This window comes from Haemaphysalis longicornis, unplaced genomic scaffold (assembly GCF_048455015.1).
Source record: "Haemaphysalis longicornis isolate Haplotype H1 unplaced genomic scaffold, Haemaphysalis longicornis Haplotype H1 scaffold_3, whole genome shotgun sequence".
Lineage (NCBI taxonomy): Eukaryota > Metazoa > Arthropoda > Arachnida > Ixodida > Ixodidae > Haemaphysalis > Haemaphysalis longicornis.
In genome coordinates, this window is record NW_027526335.1 from 109415813 (window position 1) to 109439250 (window position 23438).

At 43.6% G+C, this 23438-nt stretch overlaps 1 protein-coding gene and 1 non-coding gene across 2 annotated transcripts in view; both read left to right on the forward strand.

The window, feature by feature from the left end:
* Positions 1-23438, forward strand: part of LOC144175377 (MAM and LDL-receptor class A domain-containing protein 1-like) — a 176997-nt gene that overhangs the window by 150208 nt on the left and 3351 nt on the right. Inside the window, exons 45-56 of the mRNA XM_077704460.1 lie at positions 456-629; positions 1304-1399; positions 2191-2345; positions 4227-4311; positions 5378-5533; positions 7322-7427; positions 8703-8853; positions 12327-12420; positions 14893-15003; positions 16499-16749; positions 19292-19523; positions 21630-21752. Of these exons, the coding sequence (XP_077560586.1) occupies positions 456-629; positions 1304-1399; positions 2191-2345; positions 4227-4311; positions 5378-5533; positions 7322-7427; positions 8703-8853; positions 12327-12420; positions 14893-15003; positions 16499-16749; positions 19292-19523; positions 21630-21752 (1734 nt within the window). The remainder of the gene's footprint in view (positions 1-455; positions 630-1303; positions 1400-2190; positions 2346-4226; positions 4312-5377; positions 5534-7321; positions 7428-8702; positions 8854-12326; positions 12421-14892; positions 15004-16498; positions 16750-19291; positions 19524-21629; positions 21753-23438) is intronic.
* Trnat-cgu (transfer RNA threonine (anticodon CGU)) lies at positions 22201-22273 on the forward strand. Its single transcript has one exon. It is a non-coding gene; the product is annotated as a tRNA-Thr (tRNA).

Sequence of the window (23438 nt, forward strand, 5' to 3'; positions counted from 1 at the left end):
TATGTCTGTGCGGGGTTCCTGAGGCCACAAATCACTCGAATTGTTAGTAATCGTTCCGTCGTTTATGATTTTCGTGGAGAGAATTCAGTAGTTAGCAGGTTAAGAGAAAAAACATAAAACATAAGAGAAAAAAATGCTTCACTTCCATGGTTTTGTGCTACTTGGTGAAACATTTTGCTTTAAAACTACAATTTTTAGAAAAAAATTATTATTTTCAAGAAGTTGTGCAGGAAGAACCATACGCATATTTTCAGTTTTCCTTTCCATCTTTGAGCTGTAGCAAAACGGAACTTTGTTGTAACGAACACAATGCATATTTTCCAAGAACACTCGTGGCCTCACCTTGAAGACTTTCGCGCTTATGCGCTATTGCCGTGCCACGTGCTTGATGTGCTACCTACCTTATGTGCACTCGTAATGTGCACTGCCTTATGTGCACTCCTGCGCCATTTCAGGTGCCTGCCGCTTTTCAAGCGACATGTGCGGCCTACAGAACCACTATCCAAATGCGCGATTCGCGTGGAACTGGACGAAGGCGGAAGACGGCAAGCGATACAAAGGCTTCCCAAGGACTGATTACGAGCTTAATGAGGACGGATCCTACGTTGCATACACACTGAACAATCAAGGTGAAAAATACCCTTCTGACCATCATTTCGGCTACAGATAGTTAAACCATCAAAAATAGACCAACTTACAGATTCTGGTAACCGAGGCCAGATATACACAAAAAAAGCTGTCGTTTACAATGCCATCTGCCAGCTATTTACGTCAGCTACTGGCCGCACTTCCGGCCCAGTCCAACACTATCGAGATATATGAACAAAATGTGGATTGGAAATAAAATCGATGTTAAGGAACTTCTTAACTCAAATACGACGAGCTGAAAAGGAAAAGTCGAAAGAAATGGGAAGAGCTCATCGTACTACACGAGGTCGCTAATGAGTAAAAGGGACGCGGAAAACGCAGATGGACTCGTGTGCAGGAATCCAAAAGGTGCAAACTGCAGAGAGAGGGCGGAGGGTGTTAAGGGCCCAAGCGCAGTCCCCTCGCTGTTAGCACGCACTCATACCAAAAACACGGTGCTTACGAGTGCTGCAGGGCTAATATCACTGAGACGTAAAACGAAACAACCGAGAACTCCAAGGACTTAAACGATAGCATCTTACCACAAGCGTCAGTTGAAACTCCAGATGAAGACATCACTTGAATGAGTCAAAGTTTTGTGTTGCTTTCAACAACGTTTTATACGTAAGGCTATCAAGTCAGTGTCTACCACACAAAGAAACTGTTGGAATTGCAGAGGTTCCCGGCGGTACGCAGTATCTGGCTACACCAAGTCTGGGCCAAGTCGCTCACTCCTGCGTCGTAAGCTTCTACTACTTTATTCCGGATGGACGTAAGTACAATGCCACCTAGTTTCTGTAAACCATACTGCAAGCTCATTGCTTCCCGATGTCTCGAGAGCGGTTTACATGAGGATATGTGGAAATTTTAAAAATCGGGTGCAAATAAAAATCAAACATCAGTCGCCTTTCAGGAAAAGAATACGCAAGGCGTTTATCCTTAGTTTATTTTTGAATATGTGGAAGCGGCGCCAGAAGAGAACGTATTCGCTATCACGCAGTGTGGAGGTTTCGTGTGTGAAACCGCCGCCATAGCGCAGTGGCTTTGGGGTTGTGCTGCTAAGCACCAGGTCGACGGATCGAACCTGGCCGCGGTAGCTGCTTTTGGGGTGGAGGCGAAAAACAAACGCGCCCATGTGTCTGGATTTAGGCGCGCGTTTAAGGTGCCCAGGTAGAGAAAATTATTCCTGAGCCCTCCACTACAGCACGCCTTACAGCCCGGGTACTCATCCGCACGTTAGACTTCTCAATCAGTCTACTTTCATGTGTTGAGTGAACATCTATGTTTTTTTTTTTAATATACGTCGTGTAAAGCAAATCAGACCGGTAAAGTTACTAAGGATGTCCCTACAGCACTCTGACGCCTGCACTCTGGTAGTTTAATTTCCTCTGTTGCTGGGAAAAAAGTTCAAACATGAAAGGAGAGAACGGAGGGCTTTGGGAAAGCGAAAATCTGTCGATCATATGTGGTGACATGACGGTGACTCCCTCTTGGCTTGCCCTTGGGGTGGCCACGCTCCTGTAAGCGACAGCCAAGCAAAGCAGTGTTCTCTTAATTTCACAGTGTACTCAACGCTAACCTTTGGAGTTCTGCCTTATTCCGCGGCTGAGAAAAGATCCAGGAGCGTCTTCCCACTGGCAGTGTTTTCCGCATACCAGAACAAAGGAAAATGGGTGAAGACGTCTGTGAGGACTGCAAACTGGGACGCCGGCGTAAGGGTGAGCAAAGCCGCTGATTTCAAAAATTACGCTAAAATGCAGCGTCTCTTTTTTAGTTCGAAGGATGGGACTCAAAAGTGAACAAATTCTCGTTGTCGATTAAGGGCGTCGGGTCTTTCGGGTCACTTATTGTAATTTAGTCGATTTCGTCTTGTGTGAATGAATTGTTGCAGAAACACCTGAACAACAGTCACCACAAGCGTGTGAGCAAAACATGTGTTAACTGAAAGTAGTAGGGCGAAATAGTGTTCAACTACGGCTGCCATCCGTGAAGAGGTGCATATATGCTAACATTGTTGCCAACTTTAGGCTATGGCTGCTGCTGGCCTGTCGACTTTCCGTCAAGTTCGACCCCCTTATCACGCAAAAGTTCATCCCGCCTCCATCCCCCCTAATGTATCATTTCGCATTCTTTCATGGCGAACGCCAGCATTCCTTAGGTTATACCTACTCATAGAAAGGCTGCATTGTAGGACTGCTAAAATAACGACTGTTAGTCACACCCGACATGTCCTCAAGCTGACAGGAGGAAATTTATGTTTCATTGTGCCAAGTTCTTTTTAGATGATCCACCTAAAATTTGTTTTGCCCTCTCGTCACCACTTGCATACGTTTTCCTCGTGGTTTCCATACGCCCGAGCTGATAGCGGTTATTCTTGGGCTCCGGAGACTACAAAAGACCACCTTTGGTACCCGATGCTCCTCAAGAGCAACAACTCAAACAATATTTTTGTTTCGCACTTCGTGGATTTCTCGACATTTAACAACGTCTGTTGACAGACAAAGATTCCCCGACCTTCAAAAACTTAACGAAAAGAAAGGGCAGCAAGTACTTGCGTATGACAAAAAAGAACTCTTGTTTATGCGTGTTCACTCGCATCGAGCCCGGCGGCTCAATAGGCTAGTGTCAGGTAAGCGAAATTGTGCAATTTTATTGTTATTAATGCGTCGCATTTCTTGCCGAGTACCGCCACGGCCAGGACCGTGTAACACCCTGCATTTCCACAAAAATGAAGATATCGTGGAAGTTCCACCTGCAATTGCTACAATAGCGTAAATGAAGATAACTGGTCGCACGAAATCTGGAAAAACTAAATACCCCCAAAAAATATAAAAAAAATTACGGAAAATGGCGAAACGTGTAACGCCCTGCATTTCCACAATAATGAATATTTCGCGAAAGTTCCAAATGCAATCGTTGTAATAGCGTAATAGTAGATAATTGATCGGACAGGATTTAGAAAAAACAAAAGATCTGGCTGAAAAAAAAACTCACATTCAAGCCAGGCGGCATAAGAATGCCACGCATTAGTAGATAGTTCTCTGAATTTATACAGAATTTTTACAAATCATAGCATTACAACCTTTACTTTTATGGTCTTCACTTGAACCATAAATCATGATCAAGGTAGCTTTCTTGTTCAACTCATGTGTATGGAGCAGCAAGCGCCCGGTGTTGCCTGCGTGTAACACCTCATTGTGCCCGTCCTATGAATGAAATTTTTTTTCTGACTTCATATTTGTGGTTTCGGATGTCTGTTTAGATCGTAAAAATATTTTTACAGTCTTAAGCGCAACATCAAAGTCTTGGGCATCAAAGGTTACAACCGCGGCTGCGCCAGAAGGACGATCGTAGCAACAGCTGTACAGGTGCCCTTATTAGCGACGGAAAATTTCAAGCATCATTTCCTTGAAATCGCTACTTTAGACCAGACCAACAGTGCATCTGGCTTTCAGCTACACCCACCACCCAAAAGCACGCAGTCATTAGCCATCGGTGGACGAGGTATGAAGAAACTTGATAGTTTTAACGCGCTTCATCATTTTCATGTATACGTGTAGTTTTTTGTTACACAAAAAAATTGTTGGTTTTTTGCGCAGTTTTACTTTGAGGCGAACACACCAGGCACTAGCGTAGGCCAAGTTGAGTACCTCAACTGCCACCCAGATACCCACACTGCCGGAGGTAAGTATACGTGACATGAACTCTTCGGTTTTGTTTTTTTAATTATTCGGCGTTTGTGAGTGCGCGCTATTTCATGTGCGTTTACAAGCGGGGCGGGAGAAAGTTAGCTGAAATTATTAGTTATCTTAGCTTCTGAAATGTCACTTTGCATAACTTATCTAACGCAAAGATTAGACTCAACTAACAGCTTATATTGGAACTAAAGATTACCTAGTCCCTATCCCCTCAAATTGGAGTAATGTTTCCCAATGCCCTTGAATTCAATTAAAAGTTTATCTACCATGGCCGAGATAGTGTTCTTTAAATCTTGTTTACACAACAAAAGGGCGCTAAAAATTAATATACTTAGCCTGCAGTACCACGTAGAATGTCCCAACTATATCTGTGAAACCAAGTGCGGCAACAAACTTTACGAATGTTTTCAAAACAAACGCAACACTTTCACGCATTTCATCGCTGAGGTGCACGCCAGGATGTATTCAACCATCTACATAGATAAGCAGCCACTGTGAAGAACAGCACAGCACACATTATCAGCACAACCATGCCACAATTCAACATTGATGATTTTGCATTTAATGCATAAAAAAGGTTTAGGTACCATAGAATCGAATTTATTTTACAATTTCTTTATCACGGCGTGCTTATGAACAGTCCCTGAAGTATGACTCCCAATACATTACTGGCCTGTGCACAGGACATGTTTTATAATTGATTTGATTGATTGTGGGGTTTAACGCGCCGACGCAACGCAGGCGATGAGGCGCGCCGTAGTGGAGGGCTCCGGATTAATTTTGACCACCTGGGGATCTTTATCGTGCGCCGAAATCTCGTACACACGGGCGTTTTTGCTTTTCGCCTCCATCAGAAAAGCGGCCGCCGCGGCCGGGAATCGAACCCGCGACCTCGTGCTCAGCAGCGCAACGCCTTAGCCACTGAGCCACCGCGGCGGGTGACATGTTTTATAGCTACACCACCCATTAAAACTGGGACAGCTTTGAAGGATGCTGAGAGTTATTCTGGTGACAGGGAAAAGGCGTTGCTAACATCCGCTTTCTTCTTTCAGCGGAAGCGAGCAGACAAGTCAGCTGCAACTTTACCAATCCCCTTGACTGCGGCTGGTTTCCTGAGCGCTCTGCCGCCGACATTCCCTGGATGTTGTTATTGGGTGGCACGGAAATGGCATCAGCGTGGCAGCCGAAGAACGGTGCATCAGGGAAAGGTATTGAAAATGTTAGAAGATGATTACGCTTTCTGTAATGCGCTCCCCGCACTACGCTATCGATTTAGTTTGCATTTCATGCTGAAAATAATTCAAAAAGGTAGCTTTTTTATCGGATTTAAACAAGAGCTGTTTTCCACAAATTTATTTGCGTGCCATGCGCTGTCGTTTCACTGGTCTTAACTCGGAAATTACGAATAGTATTTTGAAATAGCACTCCCTTTGTGTGCTTGCTTGCACCAATGCGCTGTTTCAGTTTCTGTTACCCGTCAGCTGCACAATAGTTTATGAGTGCTAAAAGTATGCAATATTCAGTCAGAGTCGCTCATTTTTTTATCGACTAGTACCAGACTTTTCAAAAAATATGTAGGTATAAAATCTGGGTACTTAAGCACGTGTGAAATTTTAACTAAAGCGACACCTTAACGCACCATAGCTTTGACTCAAAAGGAAGTGGAACCATAACACAAAAACAAAAACCACGCAGTGGCTACTTGGCCACAAACCGCCCGTACTATTTTTTTCTTTTTGGCTACTACAAAATCGTTACAGGTGCTATAAGTGCAACAAGGCCTTTAAGGCCGACTTACTTGCCACGAGCAGTAACGTCCACCCGATGAGACAAAAATATGCGTGTATTAGGTAGAAAATGTGATGGTTTTGGAACGATGGCGGAGATGTAGCGTGCTATTTTATGTGGATGCAAATCTGAAGGGTGCTGAAAAAAAGTCTTCCAATTTTAACGTCTTTCTTGTCCAAATGGCGAGCTCTTTGAGTTGAAGTTTGGCATGTAAGTCTTGCATTTACCCTATTTTCTTTGGTACTAACAGGAACGACTGAATACCCTTATTTTTTACCAATCAAACAAAATGTTTTCTCTGTACGGTACGGCTTCACTCAAGCGTTCTGGTGAACCTGGTCAACTATTCTACTTTTATTACACCGAACGTGTATCTACAGGAGAACCGATATACGGGATCATCACAGCATGAGACAAAGCTTGCTTCTTAAAAAAACCTCCCGAAGTAAATATACTCCCAAAAGAAAGTTTTAAAAGCTTCTCAAGGTAAACATCAGCCTCAAAGAAAGGTTAATCCTTCTGGGGTCATTTTCCCACCTCTCTCGTGCCTCAAGTGTACATCCACATTTACAATTGCTTCAACAGCCATTAGGCTCAAGAACTCTACCTTGTGTTAAGCTTGAAATTCCCCTTTTAAAAAGGTAATTTCTATACCTTAATCACCTTATTCACAGAACACAATACTCGCCAATTTTTAAGGTGGTGGCAGTAGTAGTGCCATCTCACAGAAAATCAACACCGTCATTCGCGTGAAACCTAAGCAATAGTTGGCAAGATGAGAGGATACCGAAGATGCTGCAAGAACTAGAGGGGTGTTCGAAGATATTCAAAAAAGAGGGTGGGGGTAAAGTAAATTCAGCTTGTCAAGGCTGTACTGTCAGGTAACCGAAATACCACTACTGTAATGCTGCAAATTTAAATGGTCGTCTGTCCATTTTTATGGATCTGAATTTTTTCCTGTAGTCAATGTATCTCACTATTAACTGTGGTTCTCTGGCACGGTGTCCGTGGCGATACGTTGAGTTTGAGGCTTGTAGGTATTGCGAACTGCAGTGATCAAGACTATTTGTGCTTGAGGCATCCCACAGAGCATCGAACCGAAAACGTTTAGATATTGTTGTGGCATGTATCCTCTCAACACAAAACCAGTTTCTGCCACCGAGACTAACCTGAAGTTTTTTGTGTGCGTGCGTGTGTGGCCTTGGCAGGTTCATTCATGGTTGCCCACAATGGGCACTCAACCAAAAAAACTGCTCATCTTGTCTCCCTCAAAATGAGCCCAACTCCTTCGAAAGGACGCTGCTTTACTTTCTGGTAAGCCCTCCCCGACATCACGCGGAAAGCCACAAAATACAGATTGCTCTTAACAAAAGCTAATATGTTTATCGGAAGATCTAGCTTTATCTTCACAAAAAAGAATAAATGTACATTTCCAGGTTACCTTAGAATTCTTTTACTTTGAATGTGAACAGCTACAACTTTTAGGAATACAAAAGTTTCGACAGACGCCTTTTAGTAACTCAGGCCTTCTGAATTGAGTCATAACATCGATTCCTGAAAACATCTTAACGAAATGACGTTGTATCATGTGTATTCATGCACTCTTAAGGATTCCCTAAACAAATCTTAGAGTCACGTTGTTGATGCGGAGGTCTCTAAGATTTAGCACTACATCTTAGTGAACTTTTTATTGTGCTCGTATTTTTGAGGATGCGGAGGATTTATATATAAACAACTGCACAGTTGTATAATCAGCTGCACAGAGGTTTATCACGCTTTAAGTCACATAACAGGTAATATACAAGCCAGTGGTGCCCATATTTGGTATAGAAAGTTGAAACATAGTCTTAGGTATCCAGATTTTAGGCCACTGAGGCGTCTCCGACTGTGTTGACCTGCTTCAATTTCGGCCAAAATCGGAACACTAGTTATGCCACTAATGACTCACTAGTTTCAACTCCTTAAAACATTGAAGGGACTTTCTTTAGAATTGAAAGATTTCGATTAAAATATTAATATTAGCCTACCACTTCTATGCGTAACCACCGTTCTAGGTTCAAGAGCAAACGCTGCAGGAAGCTTCGTACGCCACGTGGGATTTTAAAATTAAAGAATGTACTAGATCGGGTATTGTTGGGGCTATACCATTATTTGTAGTTCGAGGCGTCATATTTGGCAGATGAAAATATTGCATTTAAACGAAGTAATGAGAACATTAAGAACGAAAAGCCTAGTTGATTGGTATATCTAGTTCTGCCCTAACTACTAGAAGAGGAACTGACTCTGAGAACCTGTGGCAATAAATCTCCTAATGTTACCTCCTTACACTTTTACTGCAAATGGCAGTTGCAATCTGTCAACGTCTAGTTAACCTGCGGGAGCGTCAGTAGGTGTCGCTGACAGTATTCCTGGTGTGTTGCTATGGTTGTAGGAGGACTATACCAATCAATCTACATGAAGGAGTTCCCCAAGCTTTCTTGTTATTCAACTGTCTCTTCTCTGTATAAAGACGTACTTTGCACTTCCCGACGTGTTCCTTCAAACAGCGTTGAACTGATTGCCAATAAAGGCTGCTTTCTTGCCGTTTAGGTACTTTATGCGCCACCCAAACAGTGGCCAGCTTAACCTCTTGCAACGTGTGGGCAACGCCTCCATGAGCCTCCTGTGGGCTCGCACGGGGCCGCAGGGCAAAACCTGGCAGCAGGCAACGGTGCAAGTGGACACCGACGAACCACATCAGGTGCGACGAAGATCAGTAGTTTTTTTTCAGCTTGAAAAGAATTTCATCTACATTAAAAGTAACTAAAGTTTAACCCACCGACTCGGTCATGCAAGGCCGCACCAAAAATATGTACATAATCAAACCCCGATCAATCAAGTCACAATCAAACCCCGCTCCCAGAATTCGCTCCTGCTTTGGAGCGGCTCATGTTTTGTAGTTCTGCATAGGAGGCGGAGGTTCAATCAATAGCCTCCTCAGGCTGCCTTGTAATATAAGTAAGATTCTGCGAACACTCTTGGTTAATGCTAATTTCCAGGGAAAGGCGACGAACGTGGGATGCGATAAAATGTGTAATCGTAGGCGCATGCGCTCAAACGCTCTGACTGACAACGTGCGTCGGTTGGTCTTGCATGCGGGCTAGTGTTCGTGTGTGGGTGTGTGTGAGTGCGACTCCATCTTTGCGTGTCCGTGTGTCCGTCTTGTGTCTGTGTTAGCAGGGATTGGTGTTCATCCTCAATTCCTTGACTATAGGTTCCGAAATTTCCAAGAACAGCTCAGCGCTCACGTGCATAGCAACTACGACAAATAAATTACAAGATTCCTCTGTCCAGCAAAAAATTGAACATCTGTATAACTGGTAGGTCCCTAAATTATCTACAAGAAAATATGAATCATGTAAATATTGGTATATGCACTCATCTGGATTGTAATTTCCTGACAATTATACAATTTTTTTACGGAAATATGGAGCCGTGTAAAAGCAAAGTTTGGACCACTCCAAAAATAACCGAAGCCGCGGAATGATTCACGAAGGTGAAGCGGGCTCCTGCGCAACTTTTGTACCTAGCAAAGAAATTTATAATGAAGTTTAAGGCGCCGAAGCTCCACCTAGGCTATGAGGCGCGCGAAGTTGAGGGATCCGGGTTCATTTTGAACACCTGGGGATCTTTAACGTGCGCCGAAATCTTCGCACACACGCGTTTTTTGCTTTTGTCCTCCATAAAACAGTAGCCACCGCGCAAAGGATCTCTACCTAGTGAATGAATACTGTTCGAGTGTGGAAAGCCTGATGGATAGTGACCGACTGCCGCCGGCTTGCATGTTAAGGCGAATCGTCACACGTCACTCAATCATAAGACAGTATATATGCACGCTGGAAATAACCCCATGTGATAACCTGTGTTCCCTGCTACGCATTTGTTTCCGGTCTGTTCCCTATATTTTTGATATTCCACTCACATTTTGGGTATGATGACTTAAAAAGTGCAGCGCGGTAGCAGTCAGTGCGTTTTCCCGTTGGAAATGCTAGAATTCAGCTACTTGTAGACAGCTGGGTGATTATTCAGGTTGTTCAGTAATTCGGGTAAAACAAATTGAAAAAGTGACGTCAGCTCAGATATATTGTGCAAGTTTCGTTCAAAGTGTTCTTGTTCATTATTTAACGTATTGTCTTAAATATTTTTCTATTTTGATGTTCTGCGCAATATATAAATGAGTAAGGCCTTGTCCAATAAAATATACGAGCTATAACTAACGGACTTCAATCATTCTGAGACCCTTTTGGTAACTGGAGGAAGTAGAAGCTGAGTGTATCGCCACAATTGTGCACCGCTGAAAAAAAATGGCCCCACTTATTGTATCAGGCGTCCTGAAACAAGGTGGGCTTCAGGTGCTTCAGTAGCTTGCATAAAAATATCAAAACCAAGTGTTTTGCATCTTTGCCCTACTCTAACCTCCCAGGGGTTTAGGAGTGAAATTAGTCGTCTTTTATACAAAGGAACCGCAGGTGCTTCGGTATAATTATTACACTGGCCGGGCTATTCAAGCACTCCGGCCGGAATGCTGTTTTAAATGCAGAGCATTTCAGTAACTCACGATGTCACCCGCGTTGACGTCCGTAGTCGTAGTCCGCACCCCTCCCCCTACACTATATAAAAAAAATACTATCCGGCGCCTGGTTTCGATCCCTCGACCCTGCGGGCGGAACGCAATGTACGTGGTGCTCTACCCACTGCGCCACAAAGCCGACAGAGAATGGTAGGCTACGAACGCGCCTTATATCCTTGACTCATTCAAACTACGTCAAGAAGCTGCTGATACAACGCATTCACTACCACCAACTCCCCAAACACTAAACGTTAACGCAATACACCCACCCCCTATGCGACGCATTTACTCGAGTCCCCCTCGCGGGGAGATGGGCCCAATTACGATATCAGTGCAACGCCGGCACGTGCGGGGAGAAAAAAACAAAGAGAACAGAACTCCCGCTGGCGCAGTTTCAGGCAGGGGGCGCGCGAGCACTGCGAAGGCGGGAAATTTGAATTGCATGGGGTGGTAGCAGTAAGCGGATAACGGCGGTACAGGCCACTATGGCGAATCACTGCTCTGCATTTGCGACAGCTTTCACATTGAGTGCAACGGCTTCTAATTTTTAAGTCTAATATTCGAATAGTTCGGATAAAGACAAATCATAGTACACTTAAATTTTTGCAGGCCCACACTGCGACCGAAAACCACAGCGACGTAGTGGGCTGCCCTCTAGCTAGGGTAAATATATGACGCGTACCCATATTGAGGTTATTGAGTTACCTATTGTGAATGCAACTTCAAAACGTCCACGGGAATAGAACCTTTCTTGGGCAAGGGATCAGCACAATACAAAAGCGATTCATTCCGACAGCTGTTGGCTTTCAAAATTATGGGTCCATTTGAAATTACACAGACAAAAACCGAGCAGCATACCCAATTGCAAGACACCGCAGCAACATCAGTAGCCGTATGCTTCTTCAACAAGGTTACGGTTCTGCAACGACTAGGAGACGAATAGGCTTCCTTCTAAATTCCTGCATTAGATTGCCCTTCAAGGATGCCGAAGAGCATACATAAATAAAAGTATTTTCTGAGGCGTAGACAGAAAACGTTTTTCAAACTTTTTGCAAGCGCGACATGATAGTGAGCTTAATGTGTTTCTCTAACCTTCCTTGGTTGAAAGCAGGCAAAGCGGGGCCAGAAACATTCATAAATCGTTTTAGACTTCCACAGACTCGACTAGGGTAAGTCCTTCATCTAACACTTGTCAGCACGTTTAAGTAACTCCCCTGGATTAGCTTCTCGAGACGTTTGGGAACCCAAACGTGGTGGGTTATTCAAGTAAAACTTATTTTTTTCCCGCAACACTTTTAGAATTAGGGTGCAAAATCTTGTGAGCGAAACGTTAGAACTGAATATTTTTTATTATTCAATACCATTGCTTTAAAACTATAGGCGTTCAATATCTATTATGCCTGCCGATTTATTTCCAATCTTTGTCATCTGCTACCACTCAAATCGCTAAGGTTGAATGCACTAGTATTGTTTTGGGTTGTAACAAAGGAGTGATAAAGTTTGTCTATATTTTCGGTTTGTTAATTCAAAACGTTTCACATATTGATTAATGGTTTAAAAGAAAATTTGGCTTTCGAAAATTTAATACGTATCCATGTTTGCAGTTCGTGTTTGAAGCTGTCCTGAAGCCTCGCACGCCTGCTGTGATCGCCATTGACGACTTCACTCTGAAAGACGGGGAATGCAACGATAAAAAAGGTAACTAATTTCCTACCTTCCAGACGAACTATTCTTTGGTTCGTCGTTTGTGCTTATCATTCATCGTCGTTTCCTCGCAAGTTATGTCACTTGTCCCATCCGTACACCTGCCTCTACGTCTGCAAAAGGTCAAAGGAAAGAAGCGACAAAGTTGCGCCTACAAATGAAAACAGCTGATCCTTCGCGTGCAAATATTTCCTCGTGCGTTGGTTGTTTAGCCTTTGCCTACTATGGCCACGTGACCACCGAGAAATTACCCCTGCGCACGGACAATAAAATTTCACACTGTCAGTGAGTGTTTTGTACAGTGAACGCACCACGGAAACAAAGCATTTATGAGAAATAAACGAATTGCAACGTAATCGCGAACCCTACGCTTAAACATTACACCAAGCTTCGTTGAGCACGGATTCTAGTATGTACATAAATTATTGTGTTCACAGGTTAGTATGTAGTGCTTTTGGGAAGAATTCGCTCATTTATCTTTTGAAGAGACTCTATGGGCGTTTAAGGGTTGTCTGTCAATGTCAAATATCCCTACGTCTCTTCCTTGGTTGCGCGCCCTTCGTGTACATTGCACCCGAAGTTTTTATAAGCTTCCATAGAAAACCGGTCAGCCTAACTTTCATATTAAGAGCGAGGCTCTTTAGCAAATCGTAATGTTCTGTGTCCGCAGTTAAAAATGCCAAGAAATTGCAGAGCGCGCGCACGTCAGCGCGGGTCTCGCTGCGACAGCCCGGAAGTTAACAAAAAGAAGAAAATGTCTAGCGCTCGGGCGCGTGTGCCTCGCGACGACCACCCAGCGTCCCCTGCCGACGTGTGTTAAGCCCAGCATGCCCACTTAAGGAGGGTGGCCATAATTACGGCGGCCGCCACGTAGAAAAAAAAAAGAAAATTCCAAGCGCTCGTGTGCGCGTGCCTCGCGGCGACCGCCCAGCGTCATCGGCGCACATTTGCAAGCCAAGCATACCTACTTAGAAGATTGGCCAAGATTGGCAAAAATACTAAAGCGTTCGCCGTTATTTTGGCGGCACTTGCTCGTAACGAAGGTCAAAGCGTACGCCTCTCCAAGGTGATGTTCTATGATTATTGCTTCCAAAAAAATGAGAGAAGCTCACACTTATAGCAACAATAATTGAATCAGTGTTGCGGCAGCAGCGAAGAAGCAAAGCGGCTGCAATCGCGGACTTAAACCGTCGGAATGGTCGCGAAGGTTGCGCGCAGCTTCACTATTTTTAAGTCTTGGACGTTCGTGTGAGCTTCTTTCATTTTTTTAGTTTTTCATAAACTGATTGATTGATTGATTGATTGATTGATTGATTGATTGATTGATTGATTGATTGATTGATTGATTGATTGATTGATTGATTGATTGTAGGGTTAAACGCGCCGACGCAACGCAGGCGATGAGGCGCGCCGTCGTGGTGGGCTTCGAATTAATTTTGACCACCTGGGGACCTTTGACTTGCGTCTAAATCTCGTACACACAGGCGTTTTTGCTTTTTTTTGCAGATGAACTGGCGCTCAGTGGAATTTCAATTAAGATGTAAACAGTACATGACATCCGCAAAGCCTCTACAGCTGCAGTACTCTAAAAAATGTACATCTATAGTTCCTCAGATTACGCTACGCTTACAAGGAATGCTATGGACGGATTCTTACTGAAATCGCATTTTTTTCGGCGATGCCTAAATTTTCGGGAAAGGTACCTTGCAACTGAGGAATTATACTGTTGCATTCCTCGCATGGGTACCCTATATTTTCAGCATAATGACGCGCTTGCCAGCTACGCGACATTGTCATTGTTCACTGATGACGTTAACCCTCGAACATCAATTCATAAATAGGTCAATTTATTTCTCTCTGTGCGTACATATGAAACGTTTCTGTGCAAAACGTGTGCCCTTGTTTCAACAGTCATCTGCGCAGGCAAATGCTTGTTAAAGGCGCCTATCCGCGAAAGAATACCGGCATTTAAACGGCGATTTGAATTCTGCCAGTACTATTCAGGCAGCGTTAACTGTTACAGCAATGCTCCCGTTTTCGTAAATTTTTGGCCATTTATTGATATACCAGCTTTGAAATATATTTGTTTTTTATTACTTTCACAGGGATGCGCAAAAATACCCGTAAGCTATAATGAAATGTCAAGCTTAACAGTCTCTTTCAGACTTGTAAACGCATATTGTTCTCTAGGTCTGTTTCGCTGGGGATTGACTGATCTTTTTATTATGAGGTTAAGCCTAATCTTTCTCGATAAAAGTATGTCGAACAGGTAGTCAACTTTCTTGTGAAGTTCACCACAAAGGACCACTAGCAATAACCACGTCGGCATTGATAAACACGTGCTACAATAGACAAATATGTCCACGTAAGAACCGCAAAAGGGCAATGCAAAAAGCAAGGAATTCCTAAATTCGCCACAATAAACGTTTCAATTCTCACAACTGCTTTTTCATTCCCTCCGAACAGTGTGCACCTTCGATTCGGGTTCCTGTCATTGGGCCAGACACAACTGGGAAGTGACAAAAGGCAGCAGTGCTACGTTGCCCAATATAGACCACAGCAATCAGTCACCACAAGGTGAGCCCCATAGCTCTACATCAAAGCATCGAATGATATTTTTATTTGTTGCTGTTGCAATATTGCAAGCCACACGGGCACTGGTAAACGCGAGTTTCATTCTATTGCGGCGAAGCTTGTCTATAGACTGTGGGAAGTAGGTCTCGTTTTACGCGTTTGCCCACGTAATGCTTTCACTGTCCAGCGCAATGGCCCGTTGGTAGGTGGCCAGGTTGTCGCCGCGAGAGTCGTTACCCCGACAATCCAAGCACTGCAGCAGCTTTCACAGTACTCTTGTAGCAGTTTCATGTCATTGTTTATAGATTTCTGTTTGTTTTTTACAGTTCTTTACCTATGGTGTTATCTGTGCATATCTGAACATTCTTGCTAGTGACCTAATCGCAGGAAGCAGGAAATAACTTAGGTGATGTAAGATGTCAAATGGTGTCTTTAGCATCTGAAACTTCTTCCTAGTTTATCAAGTGACCCTAAGCGCTGTAGTTACCTTCAATACAAGGGAACTGCTGAATTTCTATTTATGTATGATGGTTATTTTTTTTACACAACTAGTTTACGTTCGTTCCGGTGAAATGGAAATTAACGTGCTTTGAGCCAGTCACCGTGAAACGGGTTGGCGTTGGTATTGTTCGGCTCCCTGCAATGAATTCAACTTCGAGTACTAAATTTCATAGCTATCCCTTGAGCGTGAAGTGTGCACGAACTTCTTTTGCCGATAAGATTTGATGACATGGTAAATATTTTGGGAGTTCCCTGGGTGAGGAATTTACTCAGCTCTTGATACTTCAGTTGGTATGATTTTCACGTCACGGCGGAGATAATCATATATAGTCCCTTGGAAGCACTTGTACGCCGTCGAGTTCGAGTGAAGATCACGGCTTTTCACTAGCGCTCGACCCAGTCGGCATAGTTTGAAAAAGTTCGCTTTAGATCTTCTGCCTGAAAGTATCTCGGGATTATCTTAACATTGCACCATTCCAGGAAAATCGTCAATAATGCGATATGTAGGGTACCTGGGCCTGCTTTCAAGCCTACAATTCTTCATCGAAAACAATATCGTAATCACTAACATTTATGTTTAAAAAGTTGGATCCCTTACCGCGTGTGTCATGGTAAACATGTAATTTTTTTGCTTTTCCTTCATCTCGTCATTTTCAGTTTGGAGCTCCCGGACGCATTAAAGGTGCCGCGTCATTAAATAAAAGTGAGGTCAGCAGTGAGGAAACGGTTCTTTTAGACCGGTAAAAGCCAAAGCACATCATTCCAACAACATGAAACTCTTTAAAAGCATTTCCCTGCAGCGCGCTTTATATCGCCCGCCTGTCGTCACCGCTAAACCCGCAGCCATTTTTTGTTGCTGCGGAATTTCCCATCGCTCAAGGTGGAAAAGTTAAGCAGAATTCCAACATTTTGCTGTGTAGCGTGACAAGCCGTAATCAACGTAGTTAGAACGACTTGATTCTCTGTGCTCATTGTGCACGCGTGTACAAATTTTCAGGCGTCTTTGCCCTCCTTAAGGCGCCTGATGGGCGCCTTATCAGCCCTCTCGGCTGGTACGACGAGTCAAGGCACAAGTGCCTGCGATTCTGGTTTTTCATCATGGGCACCACAACCGAAACCCTGAACGTCACTCTGCCGGTAAAAAATGGCCCTGAGGAAATCGTCTGGTCTGGAATCAAGACTGATATCCTCAAGGAGCGCTGGTACTCGGCTGCAGCTGAGTTGCATCCAGTGTTCTGGCAGAATATGGTAAGGATGAGTGGCCGCGTGTGTTTTCTTACTTCTGAAATAAGGCAAGTGCAATCAGCAACAGTTTCATTCAAAAAAGTTTTGTCCGGGGGAGATGTAGCAAACACCTTAGACGTGAATTACGTGCCAAGAAAGCATACGAGGCCATAGGAGGAACTAGGAGGCGGTGCATGTTAGCTCAGCTGGGTTTTCATGTAAAGGTAGAAGGCTTTCAAAAAGTATTTCCTTGCTTGTAGCAGAAAGCGTAGTGTAGGCTGTGAGACTTGCAAAGTTACCTGTTAATGCAGTCATAAACTTTGGTCCAGGTGCTGGGCTGAATACAAACTGCACCGTTAGCGTGTTGTTGTAACTAGGCTAATGAAAGAAGCCCAGCTGTTTAGAATTATATACGCCGCTCCCAAAACATTTTAACACATTCAAAATGCCGTTAAACAATCAGTTCCTTTGTACCGGGTGCTCTATTGCTCATGTACACTATGATATTCTGAAAACTTTTATGTTCCCACTTAACTTTGGCATACACCTGATTGCAGTAGGTGGGACGCGCCGAAATGTTCAAATTATTCCTCAAAATGCCGAAAACGTCCGTTATACATATCCAACGCGAACTGAATGGGTGCAGGATGGTTAATCTGAACGAAGGTGCGAGGCAAGTTCTAAAAAAGGAGGCCTTATTGCTTCATCAAAGACTCTTCGACCCTTCTTTATTTGATGGCTTCATGATTTGATGCAGCACAAACACTTAGGTGCTGCCTTTGGCGCGAATAATTTTTGACAACCCCGCTTGTTCCACTACTGCGTTCTGAACTGCCCACTTGCGAATGCTGACGCTGAAACAAGACAATTATCTGCGTTGATCGAAATGTTAAGATTTATTTGCGTGGGTTAAGCAACCACCAACTCTTTATAAGAAAACTTCACTATAGCAGTGAGGTTAGCCTAGGCGTGACCTCGGCTTGCTACTTTATATAACAATCTCGAAGTAGCAGAAGATCACTAACCGTATTCTTAAAAAATGCAAAGAAACATTTTTAGTTGGGTTAGTTGAATAATCTTATGCGAATGTCACCACTAAGCGCACAACATCGGCATCAAAATCAGTGCAGTTACATTCTCCTGCACCACGCCTCTACAGAAGCTGAAGGCCAAATCAGACTGTGCGCGAAAGCACACCTCTACAGAAGCTGAAGGCCAAATCAGACTGTGCGCGAAAGCACGCTCTTTTTAAGCGCTTCTTTAGTGACCGTGCGTGGTGTGTTATTTTTGATGTACGCGTTAAGAAATGCCTAAGATTCTTTGGGAATGGAGCGCACGCAGCTGCAGATAATGGTGCAAGCGCATTTTTTCGTGAAGGACGTCTCGTATTTTTCGAACACGGGGCTTATAGACATCTTTGAAAAGCCATCTCGGTGCGCGATTTCGCGAACATCTCCTTTTCACAAGTGTCACTAGATAAAAGAGAGCACCGTCACTGAGGGCGGGCAACTAAGCAACGGCGGCCATTTTGGTGCTTATCACTGTTGCGAGAGTGCCCCCTTCTACGGCCCTGCCGCCAACTTCGTCCGGGTCGTGTGTTAACAACACTGCCGAGGATGCAGTAAAACGGCATCCTCTGCGGCTGAAGAAGCATGTACACGCGATATCTTTGATTCGCGTTGAGAACGACGTCAGCCGCGCGCAGCCGCAGAGCAGGAAACAAGCTAATTCAACCCGAGTTGACCGACTAAAACACATAAACAACAAATGGCGGCGCCCATGAACCGTCGCAGTGTAAACAAATGTCACGTGGTGTGGACTGACCAATGATCATGGCGGCTGCACGGAACAGCCGGAGAAAAGAGGGCCGATACTTTGTTACCTTATCTAGTGACACTAGTTTTCACGTTGAAAAAATATGCTGCAAGGACATTATTGAAAAACATTAGCAGGCAAACGAACACAGATGCACACGCACACATGTGAGTCTTAGGTCAACCTTTTCAAAATGCGGTTCGAATTAGAGTTATGGAGACAACACATTGAATTCCTTGTAGCCCTTGCCGAAACGGCTACAGAATGACAGTCTGAAGCCGTCACTGAGCGGTATGGTGTTACGATTCGGCCCGCCGCCGTACTTTCCTGCAACACTCCTCGAACAATGGGCAGAGTCTCACCTACGAAGAGACTCGTGGCATTGTGACACGCGCGCCACGCCTGTTCGATTTCCTCACGAGCTCTATAAGCCTGACCCGCGGGAAGGGAAGATATACAGGGCGTCTTCGGGAGGTACTTGTTCCTGGAAAGGACTTTAAACTGTATGTGAAGTATGATTCCTTCATCACAGTTGCATCCCATGGCATGTGACACCCTGCAGTAGCAGGTGGGATCAATTCTTTACAGCGTTTGATAGATTTTCTAAACGTTTCTCCGTATATTTAGTTGCAGCGGACGTGCCGCAGATAAAGCAAGACCTGCGCCATCGTGCGTAGTGCATAGACCTGAGAAGACAAAATTTGAACCTTCACACTGATTTCTTAAAGTGGTGCAAAATGTTCCTCTGCAGGTGGTGTTTCAAGGAACAACATCCGGAAACCCTGGCACTGCGGTTGCCGTCGATGACATTTCAGTAGGGGAAGCTAGCTGCCCTAAGCCAGGCAGCTGTTCTTTTGAGGAAGACATGTGCAACTGGTACAACAACGGCGGCCCCAAGCAAGCCCTATGGTACCGTAACAGTGGCCGTACAGCATCACCCTCTGGCACCCTTGAGAAGGACCACACGCTCGGCACTGCTAAAGGTGATCTTAAAGATAGTGCAGCGAAGTTTCTTTGATTGTATTATTTGTGTGTAATTTCCAGCGTTTGGACGCGAAGGGTGATTCTAAACTGTGCTGAAAACAAAACACCCGCTTTTCATATGGCATTAGGCAATTGCTGGCTGTGTCGCCCGATACCGAAAACGTGGAACTCCTTCGATACTCCCCTATATTTCTGGATTGATAGGCAATGTTAACTGGATATTTCTAGAAAAAGTCGCACTTCAAGGCATTTGTAGGCAGAACAAACTTCCTCTCGTTCCCTGATCACGTCATTCTTCTCGACTGTTTCGACGACGTTTGTCATTTCGCAGTTTTTGAGAGCCAATAAACTGAGAAAAACTTTTCAAGCCAATCATTTTTGAAACAGAAGAAGCGCCTACGTTTTTTTTAAAACACTTCTATTTTTTTTTCGGTGTAGCTGGCGTATAGGCCTGTGCAGGGCTTGTAATCCCTTAGCGAATTTTTTGAGTTAACGAAGGTTTTTGGCGGGTTTTCTCTGAGTATCCAAGAAGATAACGGGTACTGAACTAAGACTGGTGGCCCCAGGTTGTCATTTCGTGTAAATATAGGCAACACGAGATGAATAGAGGGGACGTACAACAAAATGTTCAAGCATGTACGCGCAAAGTCAAAGCTTTCTTACATGTAACCGAAACCAATTTTCGAAAAGCTCTGGGGTGAGCGATACACAACATAACGATTACTTGCGTTAATACGAAGAATACTGACAGAGTCAATAATGCAGCTTGGCTGCTTTTCCAAAAACCAATATAATGTTGGAGGCTAGTTTTCTGCTTCACACAAGAAATTAAAACATACTGCATGATGGTTCCGTCGCTCTAACCCTGCTGCACTTCATGCACTTTCAGTTTTCAAAACAGTTTTCTGAAATCACATCCAAAACTCTAGATAGGCTCTGCGCTTTCCCGCAGTATTGTTCACACATTGTCACAACACAAAATCGCGTTGTCGCTGCCCCTAACAAGTTTAAAGAACTCATGAAAGCATTTTTATTATACTCACTTACCAACGCTCGCAATTTATTTGGGGCCAACTTTGCACTCCTTTTTCTCTACTATTCCTGGCGTGCAAACACATTATCTACCACTCAGAACTATTGAAAGTTCAAAACTGGAAGTGGAAGTCTAAAGTAAATACGGCAGCATTGTTTAGTGGAACAATTTCATTGCTCTGTGATGTTTTTTTTGTCACTACAACACGTGAACGTTTCAGTAATAACCCGTTCAAAAACGTTGCTCGCTGCGCACCAAAGTTCACAGCCGATAGAAACCCTTCTGTCGTATGGGATTGCATTGCCACTACTTCTGACTTGCTGCTGAAAGAGTCTTTTGAAATATTTCTTTTAATTCAGGATATGCAAATCTACAACCTTCTGGTGAACGAAAAGAAATGACGACAGCCTGAGAAATATTTGCATAAAACATTCGCTGTCTATTCGCCTCTCTATCGGTCGCCTCTCTATGATTTAATTACTACTAGGTAGTGTAGTACGCGCTATTTATAAAGGACGGCGCCCGCTTTTCAACAGTAGAGAAAAAGCCAAGTTTCTGCCACAATGGGCAAAACCCCGCTTTATCCGCACAAAAAACACAAGTGCCCTAAACAATACCATTGTCGTAAAGGGGTGTTATCATTTTATAGCTGACAACTTCAGATCCATTTTCATTGGTTTCTAAGCCATTCATGGGCCCTCTCAAAGCACCATTAGGCAATTTAAACAACTCACAGAGAAGACCATAATATACTTACGGCACGCTTGTCCCATCCATTACAATGACGGCGCTAGATGTGTTGTATCTTCGTTTTGTGCTAGCTGGATGTGTTTTGCCCTTTTTAAGTAGAGAGTACGAAGAAAACGCTGGTTGTTACGAGTGAGCAGTTGGTAACGTGCCTTTTACGACCCTCTCTTACACCTTGCAATCCTTTAAAATAGCAACCTGTATATGCATCTCGTAAATACATCCTGTAAAAACTGCTCCATTTTGCGACAATATTCTTATTTCTGCTGTCCTATGTTAATTTTACAGTTTTATTTATTTCCGTTATTCTTCGTATTTTTTACAGGGTACTATTTGCTTGTTGATGCGGAAGACCTTTCTCCGGAACATGTTGCAATTTTGCAGAGTGAAACCCTTACCATAGGTCCCACGGTTTGTTTCCAGCTCTATTACCACCGTAAAAAAGGATGTAAGTTGTTTTCACTTCCGACGCCTGGTTAACCTTGTCGCTTACGCCATTTTTTAGCAGAAATTCTAATATACTTATCTCTAATATACCGTTCTCTGTAGGTCATGTTTCAATGACCTACAGCATCTTCCCCTTTGCTTACCTTGGCATTCTTGACTGCCAATCCTTATTTCTGTATTATTTCAACGAGCCCCTCATTTCACATTCTGATCCGCTACATGCATAGCGAGGGTCTCTGTTCTGGCAGTCTTGGTTCCATATGTAGCTTAAGAGGGTTCAACGCTGCTCGACCACTCTAGACATGTCGTAGACGTTCGAGTCACGACCCGGAGGTAAAAAAGAAGGCCCCCTTCACCCCGAGTAGTCCGTGTGGCGCTGGCTACCACACTTAAGCGCAGACAACAAATCCCTTAACACAAATACCCGAGAAAGTGGAGGAATAACAGCCCCGCCGGTAGCGTAGTGGTCATCACACCAGACGCGTATTCTGGAGGTCGTGGGTTCGGATCCCATCCGGCGGGCATTTTCTCTCCACTTTCTTTCCTTCTTCCAAAAATTCTTTATCTGTTTCAATGACCTACAGCATCCTTCCCTTTGCTTACCTTGGCATTCTTGACTGCCAATCCTTATTTCTGTGTTCTATATATATATGTATGTATGTATATATATATATATATATATATATATATATATATATATATATATATATATATATATATATATATATATATATATATATATATATATATATATATATATATATATAAAAGGAACTTCGAATAAGGTAGCGACCACGATTATTGCCGACATTCCAGCAAGGGACTTGCCTTCCCTACCATCCTACCATCTTCCACGTTTTATACTTATAAACCTACAATGTTTAAGATTAGTCTAAAAACAGTCCATTGGAAAGGAAAATAACACCATTAATTGCACCTAATGTACTATTATTTTAAAATTGTCGATACAGTTATAGAGAAACACGCCGAAGTGTTATGACGCCAACATAACTATCTCGCCATATTTGGTAGGAATTACCGACGTGTGGAATAAAACCATTCGTTCAATAAAATAATAGCGGGAAGTCCCCTCGTACGCATACATAACACCGATTTCACGTCGGTTCGTGTTATTCAGTGGCCCCTTACGGCGCCTGTTAATGCACACTGCACACTGTGTTGCCCCACATTGGTAAATATGAATAAAATGTCGTAACCCTATTGCAGTATCAGTGCACTGCAAAATTACCTTCAATTGCAATACAATTTAAGAGCGTCGAAATCTTCGTGCGCTGCCCAGTGGGAAGGTAAATATCGAATAAGTAACCGCCGATTTATTCACACTAAGATGCAGTCAACTTAAGTTATTTTAACCTCGGAGGAGTTAACGTGTATACGTAAGTATTTCCACCACTTCCATAGCACTGAGTTCCTGTCTACTTAAGTAAGTCTAACGTCGGAAGGGTTAAAGTGTAAACCAGTGTATTTCGAGCAATTTCTTCCAACTGATTCGGAGGCGCTAAAGTGTAGACATGCGTATTTAGGCTACGCTGAAATAAATTTTCTGCTGAATTCTACTAAGATAAAAGTCCACAAAGGGAACAATGAGCAAGTTATCCGCATTGACAAAGCATGCTGGTTGTGTTGGTCTCGTGCCTTGTTATTTCTAGCGGAAATTTCGGCCCTA